Source organism: Panthera pardus, unplaced genomic scaffold (genome assembly GCF_024362965.1).
Source record: "Panthera pardus isolate Hobbes unplaced genomic scaffold, ASM2436296v1 HiC_scaffold_1, whole genome shotgun sequence".
Lineage (NCBI taxonomy): Eukaryota > Metazoa > Chordata > Mammalia > Carnivora > Felidae > Panthera > Panthera pardus.
In genome coordinates, this window is record NW_026526654.1 from 2,157,321 (window position 1) to 2,183,220 (window position 25,900).

At 53.9% G+C, this 25,900-nt stretch overlaps 1 protein-coding gene across 1 annotated transcript in view; it reads left to right on the forward strand.

Moving 5' to 3' along the window:
• The window catches only part of WNT3A (Wnt family member 3A), a 42,855-nt gene extending 17,503 nt beyond the window's left edge, over positions 1-25,352 (forward strand). Inside the window, exons 3-4 of the mRNA XM_019437241.2 lie at positions 16,382-16,647; positions 22,903-25,352. Of these exons, the coding sequence (XP_019292786.1) occupies positions 16,382-16,647; positions 22,903-23,382 (746 nt within the window). The 3' untranslated portion in view covers positions 23,383-25,352. The remainder of the gene's footprint in view (positions 1-16,381; positions 16,648-22,902) is intronic.
• Positions 25,353-25,900: the final 548 nt, after the last annotated feature.

Sequence of the window (25,900 nt, forward strand, 5' to 3'; positions counted from 1 at the left end):
TTAAGATGCCCATGCGGTTTTGTCCCTTCATTCTCTTAGTGTGATGTGTTATTATTGGTTGATTTTTCTACACTGAAGCACCCTTGCATTCTTGGGATAAATCCCCATTGGTCATGGTCAATAATCCCTTTAACATGCTGGAGGATTTGGTTTGCAAGTATTTTGTTGAGGATTTCTGCATCAATATGTACAAGGGGCATTGGTCTGTAGTTCTCTTTCCCTGTAGTGTCTTTGTCTGGCTTTGGTATTAGGGCAACACTGGCCTCAGAGAATGAGTTAGGAAGTGTTCCCTCCTCTTCTATTTTTTGTAAGAGCTTGAGAAGGATTGGTGTTGATTGATTCTTCTTTAATTGATAGAGTCCACAAGCGAAGCTTTGCTTTTTTGGGATGTTTTAAATTATTGATTTGATCTTATTACTTGTTATTTAGGTCTGTTCAGATGTTCTATTTCTTCTTGAGTCAGTTCTGGTATTTGTGTGTGTCTAAGAATGTATCCATTTCATCTAGGTTAATCTTTCATTTTTGAAGAATAGTCTTGCCAGATGTAGAATTCTTGGTTGACACTGTTTTCCTTCAGTACCTTAAATATATCATCCCACTGCCTTCTGACTCTGATTTCTGATGAGAAATTGGTTATTAATCTCATGGAGGACTCTTTGTACACAATGAGATGCTTCTCTCTTGCTGCTTAAAGATTTTCTTTTTCCCTGTCTTTTGATAGCTAATTAAAATATGTATCAGTGTGGATCTCTATGTTTATCCAAGTTGAAATTTGTTGAACTTCCTGGATATATTGATTCAAGTTCTTTATCAAATTTGAAACATTTTGGCCATTGTTTTTTCAAATATTCTTTCTGCCCCTTTCTCTCTGTCCTCTCTTGGGACTCCCACAATGTGGTGTTTGTTGCTACATTTGATGGTGTCCCACGGGTCTGTTCATTTTTCTTCATTCTTATCTCATTCTGTTCCTCACACTGCATAATTGCAATTGAATTATCTTCAGGGTCACTGATTCTTTCTTTTGCCTGCTCAGCTGTGCTGTTGAAAACCTCTAGCAAATATTCTGTTTCAGTTATCATGCTTGTCAGCCCCACAATTTCTATTTCATTGCTTTTGTAATTTCTCTCTATTTACTGAAATTCTCTCTTTGTTGAGACCGTGTTCTCCTGGTTTCTTTTATCCTTTTGAGCAGACTTAGGATAGTTGATTCAGAGTCTTTGTCCACTATATCCAATATTTGTGCTTCCTTGAGATACCCTCTGTTAACTTCCTTTTTCCTATGAAGGACCTGTACTTCCTTGTATCTTTGCATGCCTTGTAACTTTTTGTTGGAATCTGTACCTTGTGATTTTCATAAATGGTCACTCAGGAGATCAAATTATTTCCCCTCCACAGAGTTCAGTGTGCTTATTGTGGGTTGTACTAGCTTGTTTCATTACCGACTCTTCTTTAGCTTGTGGTTTGGCAAAAATTTCCTTTGCCTTGGAGGAAATAAAAAGGGAAACAAAGCGAAGAAAGAATACTCCTCTGGTCTCTGCAGATTGGCTGTGTTGTGCAGGCCTTCAACCTCAGCTAGTCTGCTCACTGCTCTGCCTTAGCCTTCGCTTCCTGCCTGCACTGAGCAGATCAGCACAGGTGGGAGCTGAAGGTCTCTCTTGAGTATGCATTCTGCCCTTGGTTTGCACGTGGGCTTTAGGTCTCCTGGTCCACAGGAGATTTGCAAACCCTTCACTCCCCAAAGCAGCTCTCCCCCACCTTTCCCCCCAGGCGATCAGTATGTCTATTGTTGGCCCCAACTATAAGTTTTTGCTTCACAGGCACCAGCTTGTTCATTTCATTTTCAGTGTTTTCCAGGAATACCCCCTGCTTAACCACTGTTACATCCCAAGAGAGTTCTGAGGTGGGCATCAGTTTTTCAGGGAACCCCCAGACAGGTCAAATCAGACAAATTCTTCCAGAGAACATCTACTCTCCTCCCTCTGGAACCATCCACCTATGTGGGATCAGTGCATTTGGCCATCTTAAGACCTCTCTTTGCTGAGGGTGGCAGGCTGTGTAACCTTTTCAGAGATACCTTTTCCTGGAGTCAGCATTTGCCTGGTTGCTAACAACCTTGAACCCCTTTTCAGGGCTCTGATGACATTGGCTCTGACAGTTTTTGCTCCACTTTTTTCCATGTTTCTCTGGAGGGTTGGGCCCTGGGAGCTTCTCACTCTGCCATTTTGCTGAAGTGACTCCATACCACCTTTTGAGAACTGGCCTCAGAGGCCATGCAGCACTACATTCTGTTGTCAAAGACAGTTACAAAGGCCCACCTGGGTTCTAAGATAGGGGGCACAGACCCCATCCCTCAGTGGCATGTTGAGGTCCCCTAGGGAGAACATCCACCAGTGCAGCTGCCTCTGGTATGCCGAGGAAGGCAGGACAAGAGACATTTGGGCCCTGGGACCACTGGTGTGCATGGATAGCTGAAGGGTTTCCTGAGAGTGCAACCCAACATTCATGGAGGGTTGGTTGTGCTGGATGGCATTTGTTCAAGGGCCTGAGGCTCCATGACTTCAAGTGGCTGTGGCCATGCCCAGGGGCCATGTAGGGGAGGGGGATCACACCATGTGACCTTGACTGGTGAGTCAGCTGGCTTCCTGGAGTGTCAGCGTCCCTGTCTATAAAATGGGAGACTAATTGCCACTCAGCTGACTTCACAGAACTGCTGGTTGGGGTAATTACATGGTCATCCCCATAGGGACAGCTGCTGCCATGTGTGGGAGGAGTCAGGGTCTCAGGACGCTGTGGCGCATCAGCCATGTGGGGGCATGTGTGGTGGGTGGGTGTGCCTATGTGTGCATGAGTATGTACATGTATGTGTGTGTGCATGTGTAAGCACACATGTGTGGTGTGGTTGCCACCCACACAGGTCCTATGGTGTCCTGTGGCCAGGGGTGTTGTGGCCTGAGAAGGCATGTCCAGCAGGTCCCTAGACACCCCCTGGATGGTTCCAGCTGCCCAGGTGAGAAAGAATGTCAGGAAGAAGAGAGGAGCCTGACCTACCTGGAGAAGCTACCCCCTGGGTGGTGGAGGAAGGCAGTGTGAGGCTGGGTCAGACCCCACCAGAAGGTCGGAGAAGGAAATGTAGGTTGACTTCTGGCCTCTATTCTACCCCATACTCTACATGTCTGTTCTCTGCTGGTTCTGTCATACGGTTAGAAAGCAGTGTGAGTCCACCAACTTTGCTCTGCTTTTTCAAGACTGCTCAATTATCCAGGACCCCTTATCATTCTGTATGGATTTCAGGATCAGCTTGTCAATTTCTGCAAAAAAGAAAAAGAAAACACCTCGAATTTTTAAGGATTGGGTTGACTCTGCAGATCGCTCTGGGGAGTATTGCCATTTTGATGTTAAGCCACCCAATCCATGAACATGGAATGTCTCTCCATATACTTAGGTCTCCTTCAGTTTCTTTCAGAGACATGGGGCAGTTTTCAGTGCACAAACCTTACAGTTATTCTGTTTCATTCATTCCAAAGTATTTTACTCTTTTTGATGCTGTTGTAAGTGGAAAAGTTTTCTTAATTTCACCTTTGGGTTATTTGTGGCTGTGCATGGAAAGGGATGATTGGTTTCCAACATCAACCTCATGTTCTGTAACATTGTTGATGGTCTATCCGTTCTGATAGAGGTGTTATGCATTCCATAGGGTTTCCATACCATTTAGTAACAGGAACAGTTTTCCTTCCTGCCCCCAATCTGGATACGCTTTATTTCTTTTTCTTGCTCCTAGCCCTGGCTGGAGCCTCCGGAACAATGTGGGATGGCAGTGAGCAGAATGAGCACCCCGATTTCCTCCTGATCTCAGGGGCAGCTTTCCGTCTTTCACCACTGGGCAACCTGTTCTTAAATGTTAAAGATCCAGGTGTGAGGTTCCTCATTCACACAAAAGGATAGGTAACACAGGAGAGTTTTGCTATGATGCATCTCTCCATTCTCTGAATTCTTCCTGAGTTATGTGTGACAAAAATCACATAGTGATCTATTATCAAGAAGTTTTAAAAATCTGTCAGCTCATGGCTCGGTTGGGTCTGCCTTTCACTGTGGAGAGCAAGGAGTTGGATGTACCTGATCTGCACAGAGCTCCAGGGCCTGGAAGCCTGGGAGGGAGTCCCCTCCTGGGACAAGTTGGGGATGGTGGGTTTAAGGGGGCAGGCAGAGAGGAAGTGAGGATGCCTTGGGAGCACCCATGTGATCCAAGGATCCTGGCCCATTTCCATGCCCCCCCACCCCCAGCGATACATGGACCTGCCTGGTAGACCCCTGGGGTAAGCTGTCATTCTGCTGGGACACAGCATCACTGCCCCCACTGCCCCCCGTGATACATGGACCTGCCTGGGAGATCCCTGGGGTAAGCTGTCATTCCTCTGGGATGCAGCATCACCCTCCCTGGCCACGAGCTCTATCCCTTTCAGACATGTGCATACATCAGGTTACATCATTTCAGGGCAAACCCACAACCCACCAGTTATGCTCAGACATGCCTGCAAACTCCTCAGGCAGGGTGGCCTCTGAGGGTCCTTGGCCCCTGCACCCATTCCCCACTGCTCTGCCCTGCATTACCACCACCTCCTCCCCGGCCCTCTCCTTGGGACTTATCCACTCCCCACCCCTTTGGACTGCCGCTACACACAGGCTTTCCTGCCCATGAGACCTGCCTGTGCACCTTGTCCTCACTGCTCCCTGCTCCCTGCAGTCTGAAAGTGGCTCCGTCCTCATGGTCTTCAGCTCCATTTCCTCCTTCACCCTCTGCCCAGGCCCCCACAGCTTCTCCACGTTTCCTGACTCCATCCCCACCATCACTGTCCCAGGACAAGCACCAGGCACTGCAGGGTGCTCTCAGTACACCGTGGGTCCCCAGTCACACACAGCAGATGCCCACACAGCACGCAAGCAGGGAAGACACTGGGGCAGTGCCAAGCACACAGTTGGTGCTACAGAAGGAAGTGCTGAGTGGTTGGGTGGGCTTCCCAGAGGAGGTGTTACCTGAGCTGGAGAAAAGGGGCATGTTTACAGTGCTTTCTAGGGGCATGCTAAGTGTTCGCACATGGAGGGAGGACTTGAATCCAACCCTTATCTGGTGAATGGCGGCTCTGGTCACAAGTGAGGACACTGAGGAGTGGTGCAGGGCCTGGCCAGGACTCCTGAGGACACCCCAGCCTGTGGAGGGGTCTGCAGGGTGCCGAGAATACCTGCCAGGGGTCTGGGATGACAGCAGAGCTCTCTCCAGGGGAGATCAGGCCCCCCAGTGCCCAGGGAGCAGGGACCCAAGAACCACACAAGCCCCTGGCTTCTGGGCTTTAGCCCCAGGGAGCCCCATCCTCACCTGTACCCCCTTGCTTTCTTGAAAGCCTGTGTCCTGGCACCTCTCCTATAAAATGTCCACTTATACCTATGTCTCCCACGTCCCGTCCCACATCCTCTCCCCATGTCCCCTCCTTGTGTCCACTTCCATCCACTGCCCACATCCACTCCCCCATGACCCCCATGTCTCCTGCCCATGTCCACACTCCTTTCTCTGCCCTCTGCTCTCCTGCCCCCTCCCGTCTGCCCCTTCTGCCTCCACCCTTCCTCCATTTCTGCTGCAGGAAAATTGTCTCAGCCCCCAGGCCCTCACCACTTGTCTTTGATGGAAATAGAAAGCCCCCTCTCCCCCTTGCCCTCCACGGGGCTGAGAAATGGTGGAATTCATTGTGGCCACAGAGCTGAATGGCCCTCAAGGAAGGAGCTGCCAGGTGCCCCAGAGAGAGGCCAGCTCTGGGAGGCCATTGTGGAGGCCCCAGCCTGCCTGCCTGACCGCGCCTGCGGTAATCAATCTGATTGGATTAGGGTCAGGGCGACCCTAATCGTGTCAGAGGTCACCCAGGCTTTGTGGCAGGGTCCACGGGACGCCTGGCCACCCCTGCTGAGGCGGCCTCTTGAACAGGGCTTAACGCCGCCCAGCCAGCTGAGGAGAGGGGCCGGGCCCTGTGTGGACGTGTGCGAGCATGTGCATGTGTGTGTGAGCACGTGTGTGCATGCGGGGCTGGGGGCCAGGTGGGCCGGCCGGGCCCCCAAAAGCTGCCTGCACGGAACCTGGGCTTGGGCACTTGAAGTGAGCCCAGGCTGAGCAGAACCGCCCTCTGCTCACCCCAGAAGGGACTTATGTCCTGGGGCAGAAAGCATGTGAAGAATGTCGAGTGCATGGCGGCTATCTGTGCCTCCAGGCAGGCCCCCAGGCACCTGAAGGACCAGCTCTCCTCAGAGAGCTGGCCAACACCTCCTCTTGACCCCCAGGGAGGTGAGGGGGCCATCCCAGGGCTCAGTGTCCCAGCACACAGGCTGGCTGCCAGCCTGAAGGAGGCCCAGCCAGGACGGGCCCCTGGGGGATCTCGGTGGCCACAGTGGCCCAGGTCCAGGCCCGTGGGCTTTCGGGTAGCATGTGACTTTGCAGGGAAAGGGGCCCAGGGGCCTTGATGCCTGTCCCATCAGCACCCCAGCACTGCAGTGCACAGGCATGGTGCAGCCAGGACCCCGAGCCCCAGCTTGCACATCCATTCACTCAGAGCCCCTGTGCCCTGGGGCCGCACTCCCCGGCTCCCCTGGGGTGTCAGGGCCACAGGCGAGCTAGGCCTGGTCCTCTTCATCAGGGAGCAGATGTCCCCAGCAGTACATGGGGAGGGGACTTCACTGCCCATGCAGAGGTGGGCTGACCCTACTGTGGGGTCTGCAGCTGGACCTCACCCACTAGGCAGCTGAGTTGGGGGCGCCTAGGCTGATCCCTGACAGGATCGAGTGGTCAGTTCTCTAGGAGCTTCTGGGCGGGGTCCCCAGGTGTCCATCACGTTTTCTGTAAGGACAGTGCCCTTCCCCCGCTGATGCCCACCTTCCTGTTGTCTCCTTGAGGGTCTGGGGATGTGTCCGCCCCGTCCCCAACCGGAGCAGCCCCTCCCCCCCCTCCCCCGTCAGGCTCCAGCGGGTGGTCCATCCGCGCACTGTGTGTCCAGGCCAGCGCACAGGCACGGGGCCCGGCACAAGCCGCAGGGCCCAGGAGGGGCCTGGGGAAGAGACTGAGGCCCCTGGGGGGCGGGGGGGGGGGGGGGGAGACGCGTCCCGAATCCAGGTTGCGACCCCTGACCCGCATCGGAAAGTGTTTCGGTTGGCGGTGGATGGGGGGGAGCCGGCCGGTCTCCGCGGCCTCCCCTGTATATCATTAACTCTGCGCAGCGGGGGCGCGTAGAGGGTCCAGGAGAGACCCCGGCGACGCCCCGCCGCGCCCGGCTCGGAACACAATGTCCCCACGACGAGGACAAGATTAAGCACAAGGCAGAGAGCAATGCTGCGGGCGATTCACACGCCCTCGGAGCGCTGTGTTAAAGCGTGTGAATAGCGCGCTCCCCTCGCGCCGCCGGCCCCTCGGCCGCGCATACCTCCCGGTTGCTATGACTGGCTGGCTATGGCCTAATCGCCGACGAGGGGGAAATTCATATAAAATATCGCGGGCCATTGTGGGCCTAACGCGGCGTGACAGTGGCTCACAAAGCCAGATTCATTAGCCCCAGCAGGTAATCGGGACGCCGGCCGCGCTGCCGGCCGGGCGGTGTCAGGGGCCGCGGCCGCGGCGGGGCGCGGGCACATTCCGCTCTCAGGTGCCCCCTCCTTTGTGCGGCCGCCTTCGCGACACCCCCTCCCGCGGGCCAAGGCCGGTGGGCGTCGTCGGAGGGGCGCACCTGCTGGCCCGGGGCTCTGGCAGGCCTCCCGACCGTCTGGCGGCCCCGCGGAGCCGCAGTCCCCTCCTGGTGCTGGGGCGTCGGTGGGCGGAGGAGGCGCCAGCGCACTCAGTGCTCTGGGGGAGTCTTGGGGGCCCGCGCTGGCCAGAGGGAGGGAGACGGGAGCGTCTGCTGGCCTGTGCCCCCGCTCAGGCGTAGCAGGAGAAGGGCAGGGTACCCTGACCTGCCCTTCTGTGTCCTCCCCTCCCCCGGGCCTCACCTGCCAGGTGGGCAGGGCCCTGGGAGGCCCCAGAGAGGGAGAGAGCTCAGTAAGGCCTGCGCCTTGTTTATGCTGGGGGTGCCACATGCACCCCATGTTCTCCCAGATGCTCCAGGCCCTCACCGAGGCTGGGTACCCCCATCCTAGGCTCTGGGAAGGCCCATCAGCTGTGGGCACCATAGATACCACAAGGGATATGCTCTCCTTATCCAGAGCACCGGGAGGACTCATGGTGGGTGAGGCTGGGCAGTGCTGGTATGTAGAATGGGGGTTCACCCCACACACCTGGTGGGAGGAAAGCCGCAGCGGGGTGTGCTCAGGGAGCCTCCTTGCAAGGTGGTCGAGTGCTGGGGCTGAGGACTGGGAACCCCTGCCCTGGCCAGGGCCACTGTGGTTGCAGGCAGTGTCCTGGGGGGCTCCATAGAGACAGGAGAGCCCTCCCCCCACCCCCGCTGCACTCCTCTGCACACATGTGAGCAGCACTAACCTTGGTGCTTTGGGGGTCTTGCCTCAAGGTCAGCCCTGCCCAGGGGAGAAACACAGCCCGGAGTCCCAAAGGGTCTTAGGGAAGTGAGCTCACCTGAGGGAGGGCCCTTCCTCTGCCTCTGGTCAGCCAAGAAAAGTTCTGATAGGCCCTGCAGCTCTCAGGGGCACTCATACCCACCCTGCCCTGGGCCCAGGTCCCTCCCTGCAGCCATCTGACAGGAGACAGACCCCTAAGTCCCAAAGGCTGGTAATCAGGAGCCAGGCTTCATGTGGGGGCCAGACAGAATGTCTGCCGCCCATGCAGGAAGGGGGGATGTCAGAAATCCCCCATATCAGCCCCCTCATGTGCTTCTGATGAGGGAGGTGTCAGAGCCCCCCATATCAGCCCCCCAAGCCCCTCTGATGGGGGAGGTGTCATAGACCTCCATTTTGGCCCCCTCAAGTCCCTCTGATGGGGGATGTCAGAGATCCCCCATATCAGCCCTCTCATGTGCTTCTGATGGGGGAGGTGTCAGAGCCCTGCATATCAGCCCCCAAGTCCCTCTGATGGAGGTGTCAGAGCCCCTGTTTTTAGCCCCCCATGTCCCTCTGATGGGGGGAAAGCATCAAAGCCCCTGTTATTAGCGCCCACCACCCTCCCCCCCCCCCCCCCGCCACTGACGTTCCTCTGATGGGCAAGTATCAGAACCCTCCATGCTAGGCCCCTGCACATCCCTGTTGAGGAGGTGGTATCAGAAATCCCCTCCCCCTTCCCCATGCTCCCTCCCTTCTCCTGGCTGGGTGCCATTTGGGGGCCTCCCTCCACAGGGACAGATGCTGGGTCTGGCCACCATCTTGAGGAGGGGGTGAATTTGCGAGTCATGGAGCCCTAGGGTATAATAGAGCCTGTGGGCTCAACCCAGGGTTTCATCAGAATCACCTGGGGACCCTTTAGAGAAATAGGTGTCCTTCCAAGAACTATGGCCCCGGGCCCACAGGTGTCTGCACTGATACACTGACTGGAGTGACTGGTGCTGGGGCAGCCCCCAGGCCGTCCTCTCTGCAGTGCTTCCTGAGGGGTCCACCCAGGCAGACACAGAATGTTCCAGAAGCTTCACCTCATCCATCAGTGGTCACATCTGAGCCACAGCCCCCTTCCGGGACCTTCTGCTGCCAGAGGTCACATTTGTTTCTTAGAAAAGCCCTCCCAGTGCCCCCTCCGGCTAATAGTCTCATCACAAGAGCATATATGAGTGTCCATATCCTCTCATCCAGTGTAAGCTCCCACAGCCTTCCCCCAGGAGAGGACAGGTGGGCCCAGCCACCTCGAGGCTGCAGCCACAGAAACGGCCTGGTGCAGGAGCCTTACTGGGGGTGCAGGAGCCTCTCCCTCCACCCTGTCTGGGCTCAGCACTCACTACTGTGCAGCCCAGGGCCTGTGGCTGACCCACTCTGAGCCTCTGCATGCTTGGGCTGAAGGAGCCTGCAGAACCTGTGATAGCAGCGGGCAAAGAGGAGTGCCCCTCCTCCTGCCTGAGCCGGTTCTCTCAGCCCCAATAAAAGGATTTGCCAAAGTAAAGGTAGGGTGGCCTGTTGGTCCCTGGTGAAACAGCCCCCCAAGGGGACCTCCCCACAGGAAGGTCTGCTCCAGAACAGAGGCTGCAGCCTTCTTGTCCACTTAAAACATAGTCAATGCTCAATTAACAGTTGCTAACTGCTAGCTACATGGTGAAATGTGCAAGATGAACTTTTTCCAATATAAAGTACTCTGAAAAAACACCCCTTTTTTTCTGTTAAATGTTCTTTCCTGAAATTATGATAGTTAAGCTTGTCTTATCCTCTCATGAAATAGTAAAAGTAACAACACTTGGCAATCCTGATTCAGTCCTCAAATGATCTCTGATACTTGACAAGCCCATGGAACCCAAATCTGGAAGCAAGAATTTGTTAAGTTGCCTAGTTCTAAAGTTCTGAAACCCAGGGATGCAAAGTAACTGCCGAAGCCGATCTCACAGGTGACACCTAGTGCCCCACTGACCTAGCTGTGATGGAGCCTGTTGGACATCTCTCCCTGCCCTCTGCTAGACACCCACCTCTCATCACATGGGACTCCCTCAGCTGCCCCAGACATTAACCATCCATCTGTCTATATCCATCCACCCATCCATAAATCCATCCATCCATACATCCATCCATCCACCATCCATCCATTCATTAACCATCCTTCCATCCACCCATCCATCCATCCATCCACCCATACATCATCCATCCAATATATATCCCCACCCACTCATCCATCCACATACCCATCCATCCATCCATCCACCCATCCATCCAACCATCTACACACTCATTACCCACCACCCTCCATCCATCCATCCACCCATCCACCCACCCACCCACTCACCCATCCATTCATCTAATATTCATCTGTCCACCATCCATCATCCATCCATCCATCCATCCATCCACTCATCTACCCATCCATCCATCCATCCATCCTTCTACCACCCATCTACCCACCCACCCATTCATCCAGCCAGGCAGCCAGCCACTCACTCACCAGTTAATCTACCCATCCATCCATCCCAAGCCTGCCCCAGAGTTCACACTGCCACTGTGTGTCATTGTTTCTTCTATTCTATTCCTCATAAACTGTAAGATCCCAAAGGCAGGTGACTTAGCACAGCCCAAAGCAAAGAACCTGATCCACAACAGTAGAGCCTCTCACTAAAGGCAGGATTCCCCTGGTTCACCCTCCGCCTTGCCAATGCAGGGATTCCTTCCACTTGATAGTGGGTCATCCAGCTTCTACTTAATTAATGATTAGATGGGTAATTCCTTGAACTTTCAAAAGCCTGGGCTGTTAGAGATCTCATCAGAGAGAGCAGCAATCACTATCTTGCAGATTTCTTACCATGGTTCTTGAGAATGGGCACCTTACATCTTACTCACCTCATATTCCTAGTTCTGAGCCTAGTGTATAGCTTCTTATAGACTCTCAGATCCTGGAGGGGTAAATGGCTGGCTGGCTGGCTGGATGGATGGATGGAAGGATGGTGGATGGATGGACGGATGGATGGATGGATGGATGGATGGATGGATGGAAGGATGGTGGATAGATGGATGGATGGATGGATGGATGATTTGATGAATAAATTGATGGTGGATGGATGAATAAATGGATGGTGATGGATGGATGGATGTTTTGATGTATGTATACATGGATGCTGGATGGGTGAATAGATGGTTGGATGGATGGATGGATGTCAGATGGATGGATGGATGGATGGTTTGATGGATAAATTGATGGTGGATGGATGGAGGGATGGATGGATAAATGGATGGTGGATGGGTACATGGATAGATAAATGGATGGTGGATGGATACATGGATAGTGGATGGGTGGAAGAATGGATAAATGGATGGATGGATGGATGGATGGATTGATGGATGGATGGTTTGATGGATAAATTGATGGTGGATGGGTGGATGGATGGATAAATGGATGGTGGATGGATACATGGATAGTGGATGGATGGACGGATGGATGGATGGATGGATGGATAAATGGATAGATGGTAGATGAATGGAAGGAAGAATAGATCACTGATACTTTCCATGAACTCCGTAACTAGTAATGAAACAATGGCAAATTTCTGGCAAAGATGGTTTTCCGCATGGAGGATGCTTAACTCACAGAATGACTTTGCCACTAAATTCCCTTTCTTCTTCCTTTTTCCAACCCTGACCTCACCTCCAAAATTATGATAGTCATTTTTCACATATCTTATACTCTCATGGAAAAGCAACAAGCCTTGGCAGTCCTAATTCAGTCCTCAAATGATCTCTGGTGTTTGACAAGCCTGTGAAATCCGAGTCTGGAAGCAAGATGGGTCTAGTCCTGAAGTTCTGAGACCCAGGGAGGCAGAGCCCATCTCACGGGTGTGAAGAAGAATCCTGGGGCCAGCAGGGCAGTCCTGAGCAGCTCCAAAGGCTCATGCAGGCTCTGTCCCAGGGACTTGGCAAACTGGCAGCATTGGCCCTTTGGCTTCCCTCCCAGGGGCCTACGCCCCCTCTTCTTCTCTTGACCTGCCACAGCCCATTGCCAGTGACAGTGACATGATGGAGGTGTCTCCAATCTCATTCCAAAGATGTGATTCCCTTCCCACGGTGTGATGGCTCCCCTCCCACTCCCTAGCTGCCTCTGTTGTGTAAACAGAAGCAGAAACGTCTGACAAAGCAGCTGTCGGTGGCTAAGAACTTTCCTGTGACTGGGGCGGCTGCCAGGGCTCCAGACCCTGGTTGGAGTCCTCGCTGTGTCCTCCCCACGCACAGCCTCAGGGGAGCCCTGTCCTACCTCCTCCTACTCCAGCCACTAGGCTCATGACCTGTGGAAATCTGACAAAAGCAATGGGCTCTCTATCCAACACACACACACACACACACACTTTCCGGCATGCCCTGTGATTCCTGCCCCAGTGAAGCCTAATCCCACACCCCTGGGTCAGATGTCCCTGCCACTGTGAGGTGTCACCTGGACATGCTGGCGGTCTTCCTTCTCCATGACCTCAGCATGCCTTTTAACTTTTTCTTTAGAAAGAATTGTAGACATACAGAAATGTGGCAGGAGCATGTTCAGGGTCCATGTCCGCTCTCAGACATCCCCAGTGCTAGCAAAGCCAGCTGCATCCATCAGCACAAAGATCCGTCCATGATAACTACACTCCCAGGTTTCTCCCATTCTCCCACCCATCTGGGATCCCATCCTGGGTATGCCTGGCCCTGGCCCTTCATGCCCACAAGACTAGGAGGAACCAGGTCAGGCCTCTTGGGTCTATCTGACGTTTCCTGATTCTTTGCTGAGAAGGCCTCCATGGTGTCCCTGGAGCATCTTCTCAGGAGGCACATTGCGTCAGCCACCTGTCTGCTGCTGTGGTCCCCGCAGCCCCAACCCCTCAGGTAAGGTGGGGTGGGCCAGGCGTCTGCAAAGTCAGGGCACGGCCGTCCCAAAGTGCTTGGACGCTGTGACTTCCATTTCCAAGCAGACTCTCTTTGCCAGAACAAGCTCTCATGGTTTTCTGGCCATGGGTCTTGTGGCCTCTCCTTAGAGGCTTCCTTTCCTCATGAACAAGTTGGAGGCAGGCTACAAGGTACCGTCAGCCTTCAGGACCTCATGTGTGACGAGCCCCTTCCTTACTGGGTAGGGGAGATTGAGGCCCACAGGGGAGGGAGGCCAGGGCTGGGTCACACAGCCGGCTGGTGAGAGAGCAGGGCAGGACTGAATTCTTCCTCCAAGTTCAAGGGAGACCCCTCCCCCTGCCCTGAGCACGCCCTTCCCCTCAAGTGTGTCTGGTGACCTGGCCCCTCCTGGCCCCTCTGCCTGAGCCTGTTAAGCAGCCACACCCTTGTTCAAGGAAGGTGCAAGGCCCCAGGCTCGCTGGCTCTCTGCTTATCTCAGAGGAGGGGAGGCATGTTCTCCAGGAGGAGCGGTTCTGGCCCCCTGGGCAGGAGTTGGTACCCAGGGCCTGGAGAAGGGCCACCAGGGGGCCCTCAGCCAGCTGGAAGCAGCAAGAGGGCGGAAGGCACCCGGCTGTGTGCACTGAGATCCAGGAATACCTAGGAAACACCTGCCTGGCCCAGCAGCCCACATGGCCCTGCCTGGAGGGCAGGAGCAGCCCCAGGCCTGGGCTCTGGAGGGGTGAGGACCCAAGGAGCCAAGCCCACCCTCATGGAAGGCAAAACAAAGGCGTGGCTCTGCTGGAGTGCAGGGGCAGAAGGGCAGGGGGTCTACAACCAGAGCACACTGGCCTTTATTCACCGTGCCTTGGGCCCACAGAAGGCCACTCCATGCCTGCCTGAGAACTGCTGGCCGTATTATGGAAGCAAAGTGAGGCCAAGGCATCAAGCATCTGGGGGAGGTGGCCGCTGGCTGGCCGTCGGGAAAAGGGGCAGGGAAGGATGCTGAGTGGGCAGGGGTGGAGATCCAGTCTCACGGCACAGGCCTGTCCAGGGTAGGCTCTGGCCCTGCTGGGCCTCCCGGTACAGCCCAGGGCCCAGCCCTCTGCTTAGACCGGGCCCTCACTCCCCACCCACCATCTACAGGAATTGGAAACCAAAAATGAACGAAACACAGCCCCCCACCTCAGGGAGCTTGCATGCCGGGGAGAGGACTGAGGAGACAGCTACCTGGGCCAGGCACCGACTGGACCGGGATTGCAAGGCCCGTACCCTGAAGAGCAGACAAGGGACAGGGCAGGTGCACGTGACCAGAGGAGCAGTGGAAATAGCCTGAGGGAAGGATGAGGGCTGAGTGTGGGGGAGGCCCGTGTGCAGGTGAAGCAAGGACATAAGGCCAGGAACTCCAAAGGGACCAGGCACAGCCCGTGTGTGCATACGTATGTGCATGTGTGTTTGCCTGCATGGCTGTGCATGCATATGCATGTGCATGTGCGTGCGTGTGTGTGTGTGTGTGTGTGTGTGTGCAACACATGTGGCACATGCATGTGGATGGGGGAAGCTGCAGGCTGGGAGTGTAGGTTCCAACCAGGAGCCTCTGATGGTGCAGCTGGCTGATGCTGAAGGCTGGACTCACAGGGAAGGGGGGGCAGTGCCAGATGAATAAATGTGGGATTTTCAGTGACAGGTGTGCTGGGTGCTGAGTGAGTCTCAGTGTGTGCATGCTCCTGGCTGGAACCCTCACTGCTCCCCTGCCTCCACCTGCCTGGGCTTTGGGGCAGGCAAGCCTGAGGAAGAGTCAGGGGTAGGCTACAGCCTCTGCTGATTCCCCAGGGTGAAGCCCCCACCATCCCCCTCCCAGGACCAAAGTCCCCCCCGCCCATCCCCCTCCCAGGGTAAAGTCCCCCCATCCATCCCCCTCCTGGGACGAAAGCCCCCCTGCCCATCCCCCTCCCAGGACAATGCCCCCCCATCTGCCTATCCCCCTCCCAAGGTGAAGCCTCCCTGCCCATCCCCCTCCCAGGACCAAAGTCCCCTGGGCACTGATGTGGGTCAGGAGGCAGCAGCATCCCTGTGACAGTGACAGGAGCCATTGGGAGCCCCAGCACCGTCCAGGCCTGCTGCCCAGGATGGATGCGGGGACACAGCAGGGCACAGGCCCCATGCCCGGCATGGAAGGCCAGGTCGGGCCCATCCCCACATGCATGTGTATATACTGCAAAACGATCACCAAAATGATTGTCTGGTGACTACGCATCACGCACACCACACGGTTACAGTTGTTTCTCTTTTGACTGGAACATGTAAGACCTCTTAGCAAGTTTCAAGCACACAACGCGGTATTGCTGACAAGTCACCGTGTGGTGCATCATGTCCCCGGACTTACTGATTTGGTGCCACAGTTTTCTGTCCATTCACCTGTTGATGGACATTTGGAAGCTTCCAGGCTGAGGCTATTACAAATAAAGTAGCCATGATATTTGCTCCCTGGTCTCTGTGACCACCTCATTTCCTCAAGGGGTGAATACCCAGCTGAGTGGCCTGGTCACCTGGTACGCATAGGGTTGCAAGAAGCCATCAAACTGCTTTCCTAGATGCAGCACCAAGTTCCCCAGCAGTGCACAGGGCTCAGATTCTGCACATCCTCTCCAGCACTGGCTCTGATCTGACCTTCATATTACAGGGGTCCCTGTGGCTCTTCGCGGGGAATGATGTCCAGCATCTCTCCTGGGGCCCGTAGGCCCTCCAAGTACTTTTTCCCAATACCCACCCTCCTCCTTGGGCACAGGGCACCCCTCTCCCCTGCAGCCCTGCCTGGCCTCCAGCACCCATGTCCACCCCAGGTGCCCAGAGCCCTGCCCTGAAAGGGGCGGCGATGCCCAGGGCTCGGCTTCACCACCCCAGCCCTGCCAGGTCCTGCCCACCCTGTTGCCTCTCTCCACAGCCACCCGGGAGTCCGCCTTTGTGCATGCCATTGCCTCTGCCGGCGTGGCCTTTGCCGTGACGCGCTCCTGTGCTGAGGGCTCCGCCACCATCTGTGGCTGCAGCAGCCGCCACCAGGGCTCCCCGGGTGAGGGCTGGAAGTGGGGCGGCTGCAGCGAGGACATCGAGTTCGGTGGCATGGTGTCTCGGGAGTTTGCAGACGCGCGGGAGAACCGGCCAGATGCCCGCTCTGCAATGAACCGCCACAACAATGAGGCTGGACGCCAGGTATGTTGACAGCTCTTGGCTCGTCCTGGGGGAGCATGGGGCAGTGGCTGTGACCATGACCCTGCACACTCTGGGGTGCACAGGGGGTCATCCATCCAGGCCCAGTGCATCCTGGGGGTACAGTGGGGAGGCATCCTACCATGGGCCTGTGGGGTCTGGGGGATGCACTGGGAAACCCCTCTGGCCACATTCCTGAGGCCCCAGAGAAATAGAAGCTTTCTGGGCAGGATGTATGACCTGGTTCCCTGCAGGGTGTGGTTTGGTGGGAGTATTGTGGGAGGGCTGACTGGGGTGGCAAGGCCATCTGAAACAGCCCGGTGCAGTTAAGGCCACTGGAAGGCAGGAGGGATAAGGGTCTGCCCTGCAGGAGTGCCCACAAGTCCAGGGAGGAAGACAGCGAGGCCACTACAGCACAGCGTAGGGAAGTTCTGTGATAAGGAAATGCACATTCTCAAGGTGACTCAGGCACTGCAGAGGGGCCACACTCCAGGCTGGCATCTCAGAAAAAGCCTCCTGCTGGCAGTAGCACTGAGAGGAGATGTGCAAAGTAACCAGCAGTTATCTAGGTTGGGGGAAGGCCAGGAGAGCCTCAGGCAGCCCACAGTATAGGACAGGACTGCAAGTGAGGTTGTCTGGAAGAACAGAACACAGAAAGCAGAGGAGGGACAGAGAAACAGGGACCAAGCCGTGAAGGGCTCTGTGAGCCCTGTTCAAAAGAACTGGGCCCGAAGGACTGACTGCCTATGCGAGGGGATCCATGTGGAGACCTGGAGGGCTCCAGCAGATTGAGCAGCACAAAGATGGTGCTGGCCTTGGAACCAGCGGCTTCACCTGCCAGCAACAGAAAACAAGATGAGTGACTCATCTTTGTGTTGGGCACAAAGCACCCCGTCAGATGTGAAAGTGCCCTGTTAAAAGCATAGGAAGCCCACTAGTATACAGTCCCCTGACTTATCCCAAGGACAATGAGTCCAGTGCAGGCAAAAAATAGTCTCTTTTCAATAAATGGTGCTCAGTGAATTGAATAACGATATGGTGGAAAAAATTAACCTGACTCCTACTTCGCACCATATAGAAAGCCAATTACAAACCCAAATGCAAAAGGTAAAACAAAATGAAACAAAAATGTTAGGAAGAAAACATGAAAGAACATCTCTGTGACCTTGGAGTAGGCAAAGATTTCTTTTTTCTTTCTTTTTTTTTTAAGTTTATTTTCTTTGAGAGAAAGAGACAGAGAGTGTGTGGGGGAGGGGCAGAAGGAGAGGGAGAGATAGAATCTCAAGCAGGCTCCATGCTGTCAGCGCAGAGCCCAACATGGGGCTCAATCCCAGAAACCATGAGATCATGACCTGACCCAAGATCAAGACTCAGACACTTAATCGACTGAGCCCCAAAGGGGCTCATCAAGGGTGCTATCTCTAGGACATCACTCCTCAGTTTAGCCTGGGATCCTGAGGACTAAAGGCAAACCAGAAGTAGCCCAGCCCTTGTACACATGTGCAGGCTAGAAAAATCCCAAGATCTGAGAACAAATTATGGTGATTCCAAATTGCTGGTTTTCCCATGCACCTGGAAAAAGGCAGACAAATCCTCTTTGGAGGATGATAACCTTATTCAATGTTTAAAAAATGTTACTACAAATAATTTTTCAACCACAGTGTCCAGCACATAATCAAAGATAACCTATCACATAAGCTGGTGACAGAATGAGTGATCATCAGCAAAAATCACAGAAATGAGTCCACAGGGACTCCAGATACTACAATTACGAGACACAGATTGTGAAAAAATATACATGCTTATTTAGGTTTACAAAGCCAAAATGCGAGTCTGAATGTTTCAGCAGAGAACTGGAAACTATAAAAAGCGTAGAATATATTTAGGAAACAATTACATCACAATTGTAGAACTGAAAGATGTATGAGAAATCCCAGTGAAAGACAACAAAGTGAACATAAGCATTTCCCTCTGCAACCTCCCAGAACCCCACTAAAATGATAACAAATGAATGACATAACATATAAATTAATGATAACTCCTGAAAACGTGGAAAGCAGTACCTAACAATGGCAGCCAGAGTTTGCAAACTGAGAAGCAGATCCATGAATAACTGGGTCTTAGGAGAAAGCAGAATCTTAAACCAGTAGAGGAGAACTCTGACAGCCAACCCAGGAACTACTAGTAACAGGTGCCTTGAAAAGTATAGACAAATACTGGGTCTAAAAACAGGAAATGGATTGATCATCTATTTTAAAAGCAATTCGGAACCCACCAGGTTTTCTGTCCATCTCCTTACATCCAGGAAACACCCGTCCTTTACAATGGCAGAAGTCTGGGTATGTAGTCTCTGAAAAGGGCAAAGCACAGTGTGTCTGGACTGAGGGACACCAAGCACAGCCTGGTTTCCCAAGTGAAAGTAGTCCCCATCTACACATGCATTTCTCTTCCTAGTCTCCATATGCCACGGTGAAGCTTGACCCTCCAGACAGGAGTAGAAGATTCTCCCCTGGGAATTGGACCAACCCAAGAGGAGACTTAAAGATACCTACCTGGGACTCCCCCATGGTCACAGCCAGGTCACTCTGTAGTGAGGGCCCATCCTGACAAGTCTCCACCAAGCACATGAGCTTCCAACAAGATGTTTAGTGTCCTGCTTTTATTTATTTTATTTTTTAATGTCTATTTATTTTTGAGAAAGAGAGAGACAGAGCATGAGTGGGGGAGGGCAGAGAAAGAGGGAGACAAAAAATCCAAAGCAGGCTCCAGGCTCTGAGCTGTCAGCACAGAGCCCAACACGGGGCTTGAACACACAAGCTGTGATCATGACTTGAGCCAAATCAGGTGCTTAACCAACTAAGCCACCTAGGGGCCCCTGGTATCCTGCTTTTAAATATGAGCAGACATCCAAGGATCACAGGACATCTGAGGAAGGCCTCCTGCAACCACAAAGTTAAAGACCAAAACAAACAAAAACAAAACTTATGGGAAAGAGACATTGTAAAGAGAGATGAAAACTTCAAAACTACCACTATTTCAGGCACCTGGCTGGCTCAGTCTGTAAAGCATGCAACTCTTGATCTCAGGGTCATGAGTCCGAGCTCCATGTTGGGTGAGAAGATTATATATTTTCTATTTAACTTATTTTTTTTAATTTACATCCAAGTTAGTTAGCATATAGCGCAACAGTGATTTCAGGAGTAGATTCCTTAATGCCCCTTACCCGTTTAGCCCATCCCCCCCACAACCCCTCAAGTAACCCTCTATTTATTCTCCATATTTAAGAGTCTCTTATGTTTTGTCCCCCTCCCTGTTTTTATATTTTAAAAATTAAAAAAAAAAATTGAAACAATTTTAGGGACACCTGGGTGGCTCAGTCGGTTAAGTGTCTGACTCTTGATTTTGGCTCAGGTCATGATCTCAGGATCATGTTGTAGGATTGAGCCCTGAGTCAGCCTCTACACTGAACATGGAGCCTGCTTGGCATTCTCTCTCTCCCTCTCTCTCTGCCCCTCCCTCACTTGCACTCTCTCTCTCTTTCTCCTAATAAATAAATAAACACTGTTTTGAAAAAGAAAGAAAAGAGTTAAAAAAAAAAAACCACTATACCCAGAGATATAAAATACTGTTCCATAAAATTGGAACAGGATGTTAAATTAAAAGAATATTCAGAGAAGGAAAAAATGCCACTAGAAATTGAAAGTAGGATAGCAGAAACAAATCTCCCAGCATAAAGGTTGGCAGATACTTGAGACACTCTTCTATAAAGTAGAGGAAAATAACAAAGAGATGGAAAATAGGAAAGAATGGAGAATATGAAGGTTCTGTCAGAGACAGTCAATGGTGAACATGAAGAAGAAATCAGCAAATAAGGCAGGAAGGTTCCCAGGACTGAAGATCACAAGTTTCAGACCAAACAGCCCAAATAAGTGACTGGCATATGAAAGAGGAGACCCATACCAAGACCTAGCATTATGAAGTTCACAGCCCATGACAGAGAAGCCCTCCAAGTCTTGGGTTTCATGCAAAGGATTGGGAATCAAAATGGCATCGGAATTTCCAAGAACAACAATGAAAGCTGGAATAAAAATGGAGTGCTGCTTTCAGAGTTCGGAAGGGAAATAATATTGTAAACCAAGAATTTTATACCCAGCTAAACCATCCTGTCAACTTTTCAAGTAGAAAAAACTGTGTTTTCAGACATGCACATTTCACAAAATTTACCAGAAAGTCTCTCAAAGAGATGTCTCCGAGAAGGTGAAATCTTAGAATACATGATATGTTTGAACATCTTGAAGAGAATATTTACACAGTTTGGGGAAAATCTGAGTCTGAATCCGTGATAAGTACATTAAAAACAGCAACAAGAAAGTTTTGTAGGAAAGAAAAAGTAATCATGCCCTACAACAGGGCTCAGCTGAGTATGACATTGAACACAGTTCCAATAGCATCAGCACTCGATATCCATGTAACTGGATTCTGCTTTAGTTTTTTGGGGTGGAGAGGGCTGGGGAGATGTGCATTGGCACGTTTGGGTTGATGATAAAGAGCTGGCTTCCCACCCTCCATGGTGAGAGGGGAGACATTGCCGAACCCCCCAAACTCAAGGAGTAGCAAGCAAACATTCTATTAGAGATGCAAGATGCACAAGTTGTTGCCTTGGCCGGTCAGTCAGGTGCTGTGTGTGCATGGTCGTGGGAGCAAGTCTCAGGAACTCTTGGTCTCTTTAAAGTATATGCATGTATAACTTTGACAAAAGTAAAATTAAAGAGACTGAAGAGGTCTCTGGAGAAAAGAAGAAAATGGAGATGAAACAGAAATTAACTGAGGGGAGGGATGCAGTCATTACAGATACCCCCGAAAGGGCCAGTATGAGAGGGAAGTGTAGGTGAGGGGGACGGGGTGCAGGCAGCATCTGGACACAGAGCTCACCTTACACTGCCCAACAGGAATATAACGGGACTCATGTACAGACACAGAGCCCACCCTACACTGTCCAACAGGAGTATAACAGGACTCACGTATGGACACAGAGCCCACCTTACACTGTCCAACAGGAGTATGATGGGACTCACATACATACTTATGCATTTTCTAGTAGCCACATTTAAAGAGGAAACAAGTGGCATTAGTTTTACCATGAAATTTTATTAAGGCCAGTATATCAACCAACGTGTTATCAGTGCCATAATGGTCACAATCGATATTAAAATAGTGAAGGGGATATTTTATGTACTTTTCTTGCATGAAGCCTGGGGACTCTGTGCAAGCCAGCATCTGGTTTGTACATACAGCACACCACACTGTGGACTGGCCACATCTCAAGGGCTCACAGGTGGCAGGTGCCCACCACAGTGGGCAGTGCAACCTTAGTTCGGATTGAGTCACAGGCCCCTTCACCCCCAATCCCATCCCTTCCCTCAAAGAGAGAAGGAAAGAGGAGCACCTGGGTGGCTCAGTTGGTTAAGTAAGCCACTCTTTGTTTTGGCTCAGGTCATAATCTCATGGTTGGTGAGTTCAAGCCCCACATGGGGCTGTACACTGACAGTGTGGAGCCAGCTTGGGATCTCTCTCTCCCTCTCTCTGCCCCCTCCCCTGTTCATTCTCTCTGTCTCTCAAAATAAATAAATACACTTAAAAATTTTTTAATAAAAATAAAAAGAGAGAAGGAAAGAAACACATTCCTCAAGACCCCAAGATCCCCCAGCCTTGTCTCTCTGCACTACCTCCCTCCTCTTCCTATTCCCTTACAGCCCCATAAATCCAGTTTTCTGGGCCCTGAAGGGGCTCTGCTCAAGCCACCCCCATTATCCGTGCTCAGTTCAGCCCCCAGCTTTGCCACCAGGCCTTGTACACGTCCTCTGGGCTGCGGTTTTGGGTTCTCCAGGTCAGAATTAATGTCCTCCCTCCTGTATGCCTGAACCTGATCATTACTGTCCGTCCCTTCCCTCCCTCCCTCCCCCAGTCATAAGACACAGCCAAGGAGAGAGGTGAAGCTGTCAGGCACCGGAGGTGCCCTCCGGTGATCTTGGGTCGGCCAGGGGAGGCATTGGCTCAAGAGGTGGCACTGGTGACGCATGGAGAGGGGACTTTATGGAACAGACAGGTTGCATTGAGTTTGCCAGGAGAACATGGGGCGGGGGGACCACAGGCCAAGAGCACAGCCCCGGGGAAGGTGGGGAGAGCCCCCCCCCCCACCCCGCACATACTAGCTGCACTGGGCGGGCCCTGATGCCCCTCATTGGCGCGCTCCTGCAGGCCATCGCCAGCCACATGCACCTCAAGTGCAAGTGTCACGGGCTGTCGGGCAGCTGCGAGGTGAAGACCTGCTGGTGGTCGCAGCCCGACTTCCGCGCCATTGGCGACTTCCTCAAAGACAAGTACGACAGCGCCTCGGAGATGGTGGTGGAGAAGCACCGCGAGTCGCGCGGGTGGGTGGAGACCCTGCGGCCGCGCTACACCTACTTCAAGGTGCCCACGGACCGCGACCTAGTCTACTACGAGGCCTCGCCCAACTTCTGCGAGCCCAACCCCGAGACCGGCTCGTTCGGTACCCGCGACCGCACCTGCAACGTGAGCTCGCACGGCATCGACGGCTGCGACCTGCTGTGCTGCGGCCGCGGCCACAACGCGCGCACCGAGAGGCGCCGCGAGAAGTGCCACTGCGTCTTCCACTGGTGTTGCTATGTGAGCTGCCAGGAGTGCTCGCGTGTCTACGACGTGCACACCTGCAAGTAGCGCGCCCGCCCAGCGTGCGGCTCCTGCAGGGGGCGGGCTGCTCCCTGGATAGGGCGAGGGCGGGGCTCCTGTCTGGGGGCGGGGCTCCCATCTGGGAGTCCCGGATGGGGGAGGACTCTTCCCCGGATAGGTCGGGGGCGGGCTCCTCTCTGGGGGCGGTCTCCTCCCTGGATAGGGTGTTGCGGGTGGGGATTGGGCTCCTGAATCGGGAGGACTCCTGCCTGGATAGGGGTGGGCCCCCAACTGAGAGTTCTGAATGGAGGCGGGCTTCTTCCCGGATAGGGCGGGGGCGGGGCTCCAATCTGGATAGGGCAGGGCTCCCAACTAGGGCTCGTGGATGGGTGCCGGACCTTCCCCGCCCTGTCCCTAGTAGGGCGGAAATGAGGCTCCCTGGGAGGGGACTGGGCCGCCCTACAAGTGCAGATTTCCTCCCTGAATGGGGCAGGGCTCCTCTCTGGGGGCGGGCCTCCGAGTGGGGCTCCTGGATGGGGGTGGGCTCCTCCCTAGTAGGGCGGAAATAGGGACCCCTGAATAGGGGCGGGGTCCTCCGACTGGTTCTGGTTTCTTCCTTCGATGGGGCGGGGCTTCTCTCGGGAGGCGGGGCCCCAGGACTGGGACTCCCCTGGATGGGATCAGGGTAACCTGTGGTAGGGCAAGGGTGAGGTTCCTGAGTGGGGTGGGGGTTCTTCTACACAGGTGCGGGCTTTCTGGATGGGGACGGGGCGGGGTGGAGCTATCCCTGGAAGGGCGGGGTCCGTGGGTGGAGCTACCGGGTGGGGAGGGGTCATCTCTGGGGGCGGGGCTCCCGTGCTGCCCCACTCCTCCCCACCGGCCTACCTGTAAGGTTCCGCTACACCTCGCCCGAGAGAGGAGCAGCTTCTCAGGGCAGAACTAGCCGCGGGAACCCCGTGGGGTGGCATCCGGCCCTCCCACCCCTTCCTATGGGCCCTGGAGTCCACCCTCCAAGTCTGGTGCTCTGCAACAATTCAGGCGACTGGAGGTCTTATGACACCCCTCCCTCACCCTGGCATCTGCCACAGCTCGCAACCAGGAACCTACCGGGAAGACGCTCACCCTACTGAGCCCCAAGAACTGGGGAAAAGACAAGGAGTCCTGTAGCAGAGGGGCCTGGCCCGCGAGGCCTAGCTGTGCCCTGGCTGCTATGTGCTCCTGCCTCAGACCGCCCCCCGGGCCATCTTCCCAGGAACCCTGGCTGCAGTCAGACCTGATGAGCTGGGACCTCTACTATGCAGACTGCCTGGCCCACCGTCCTCCCTGTCCTCACATCTCACATCCACCGGAGAGGAGCAAAGCTGGAACTGGAAACTTCCAGCCCCACCCTGTCTCCCTCTGAGTTTCTGGACCTCACTGCACCTCCCTGGTCCACTGCCCTTGTAAGAGGAAGGCAGGAAGGGGGCCAGACCGCCCCAGCAACTCATCTCTGCTGCCGTCCAGCCCCTGCCCTGCCAGACTCCATACCCTGCCTCAGATGCTCACTTGGATTTGGGCTGCGTTGTTTGGGAGTTTTGAGGAGGATGGGTCCACACCCATGCCGCAGGAAAAGGACCCACAGCCCCCAGAAGGGTGGTCTTCCTTCCCCTTGCCCACCCCCCCCACCCCCCGCCGTGGCCAGGACTGACCCCAGCTCCTGCTGCTGTGTGCCTGACCTGGCTGCCACTGGCCATTGTTCTGGAGCCTCCCCCTGACTCATCTGCCCTGCCTGGGAACCAGAGGCTGATGGACCCTTGGCCACTACCCACAGGGACCTCCCACCAGGAGACCTGTCCCCACCCAGCCTCTGCCACTGTGAAATGTGCCCCAGCCCCTGGCCCTGAGGGCCCGCACCCAGGCAAGGTGCCCGGCACACCTCTGGGGACACAACCTCCCTCTGCCTTGAATTGTGCATTTTTTATTTTAATTTTATTTCCGATGCTGCTATATCCACCATACACTGGAGCTAGACAAACAGATGTGTTGTTGTTGTTGTCGGTTTCCTTTTCTTTCTATGAAAGAAACTATTTTAGTCATAGCTTGTGAGTTTCCAACCATGGGGAAAGTAAAAAACAAACAAAAAAAAAAAAAGAAGAAGAACTAAATGAGCCTGGATTGTACTGGATTTTTGGCAATGGGTTGGCGAGGCACAGGGGCTGGATTGGAGGTGGTCCTCTGGGAGGGGAGATGTCTGAAGGCCATGACAGAGGAGCGTGCCTCAGGGACCCCTGGGGCCTCTGCTGTGGCCTCCACAGGCCGGAAGTCCAGGACAAGGAAGAGGGATGGCCACCAAGGAAAAGAGGCGGCCCTGAGTCCTGGGGCAGGGCAGACTGCAGACAGATGGAAGGGGTGCAGAGGGGTGGGGAAGGCCTGCCTGCCTCCGGGGATGTGCCGTGCAGCGGGAAGACCTCACACAAATCAGTGGTGCCGTGGGCCTTTCCCCAGGTCAACTGTAAGCCCCACATGTCCCCAAATATCCACAGTACGCTTCACTCAGTGAACATTCCTGGAGGTCCACATCATGGCC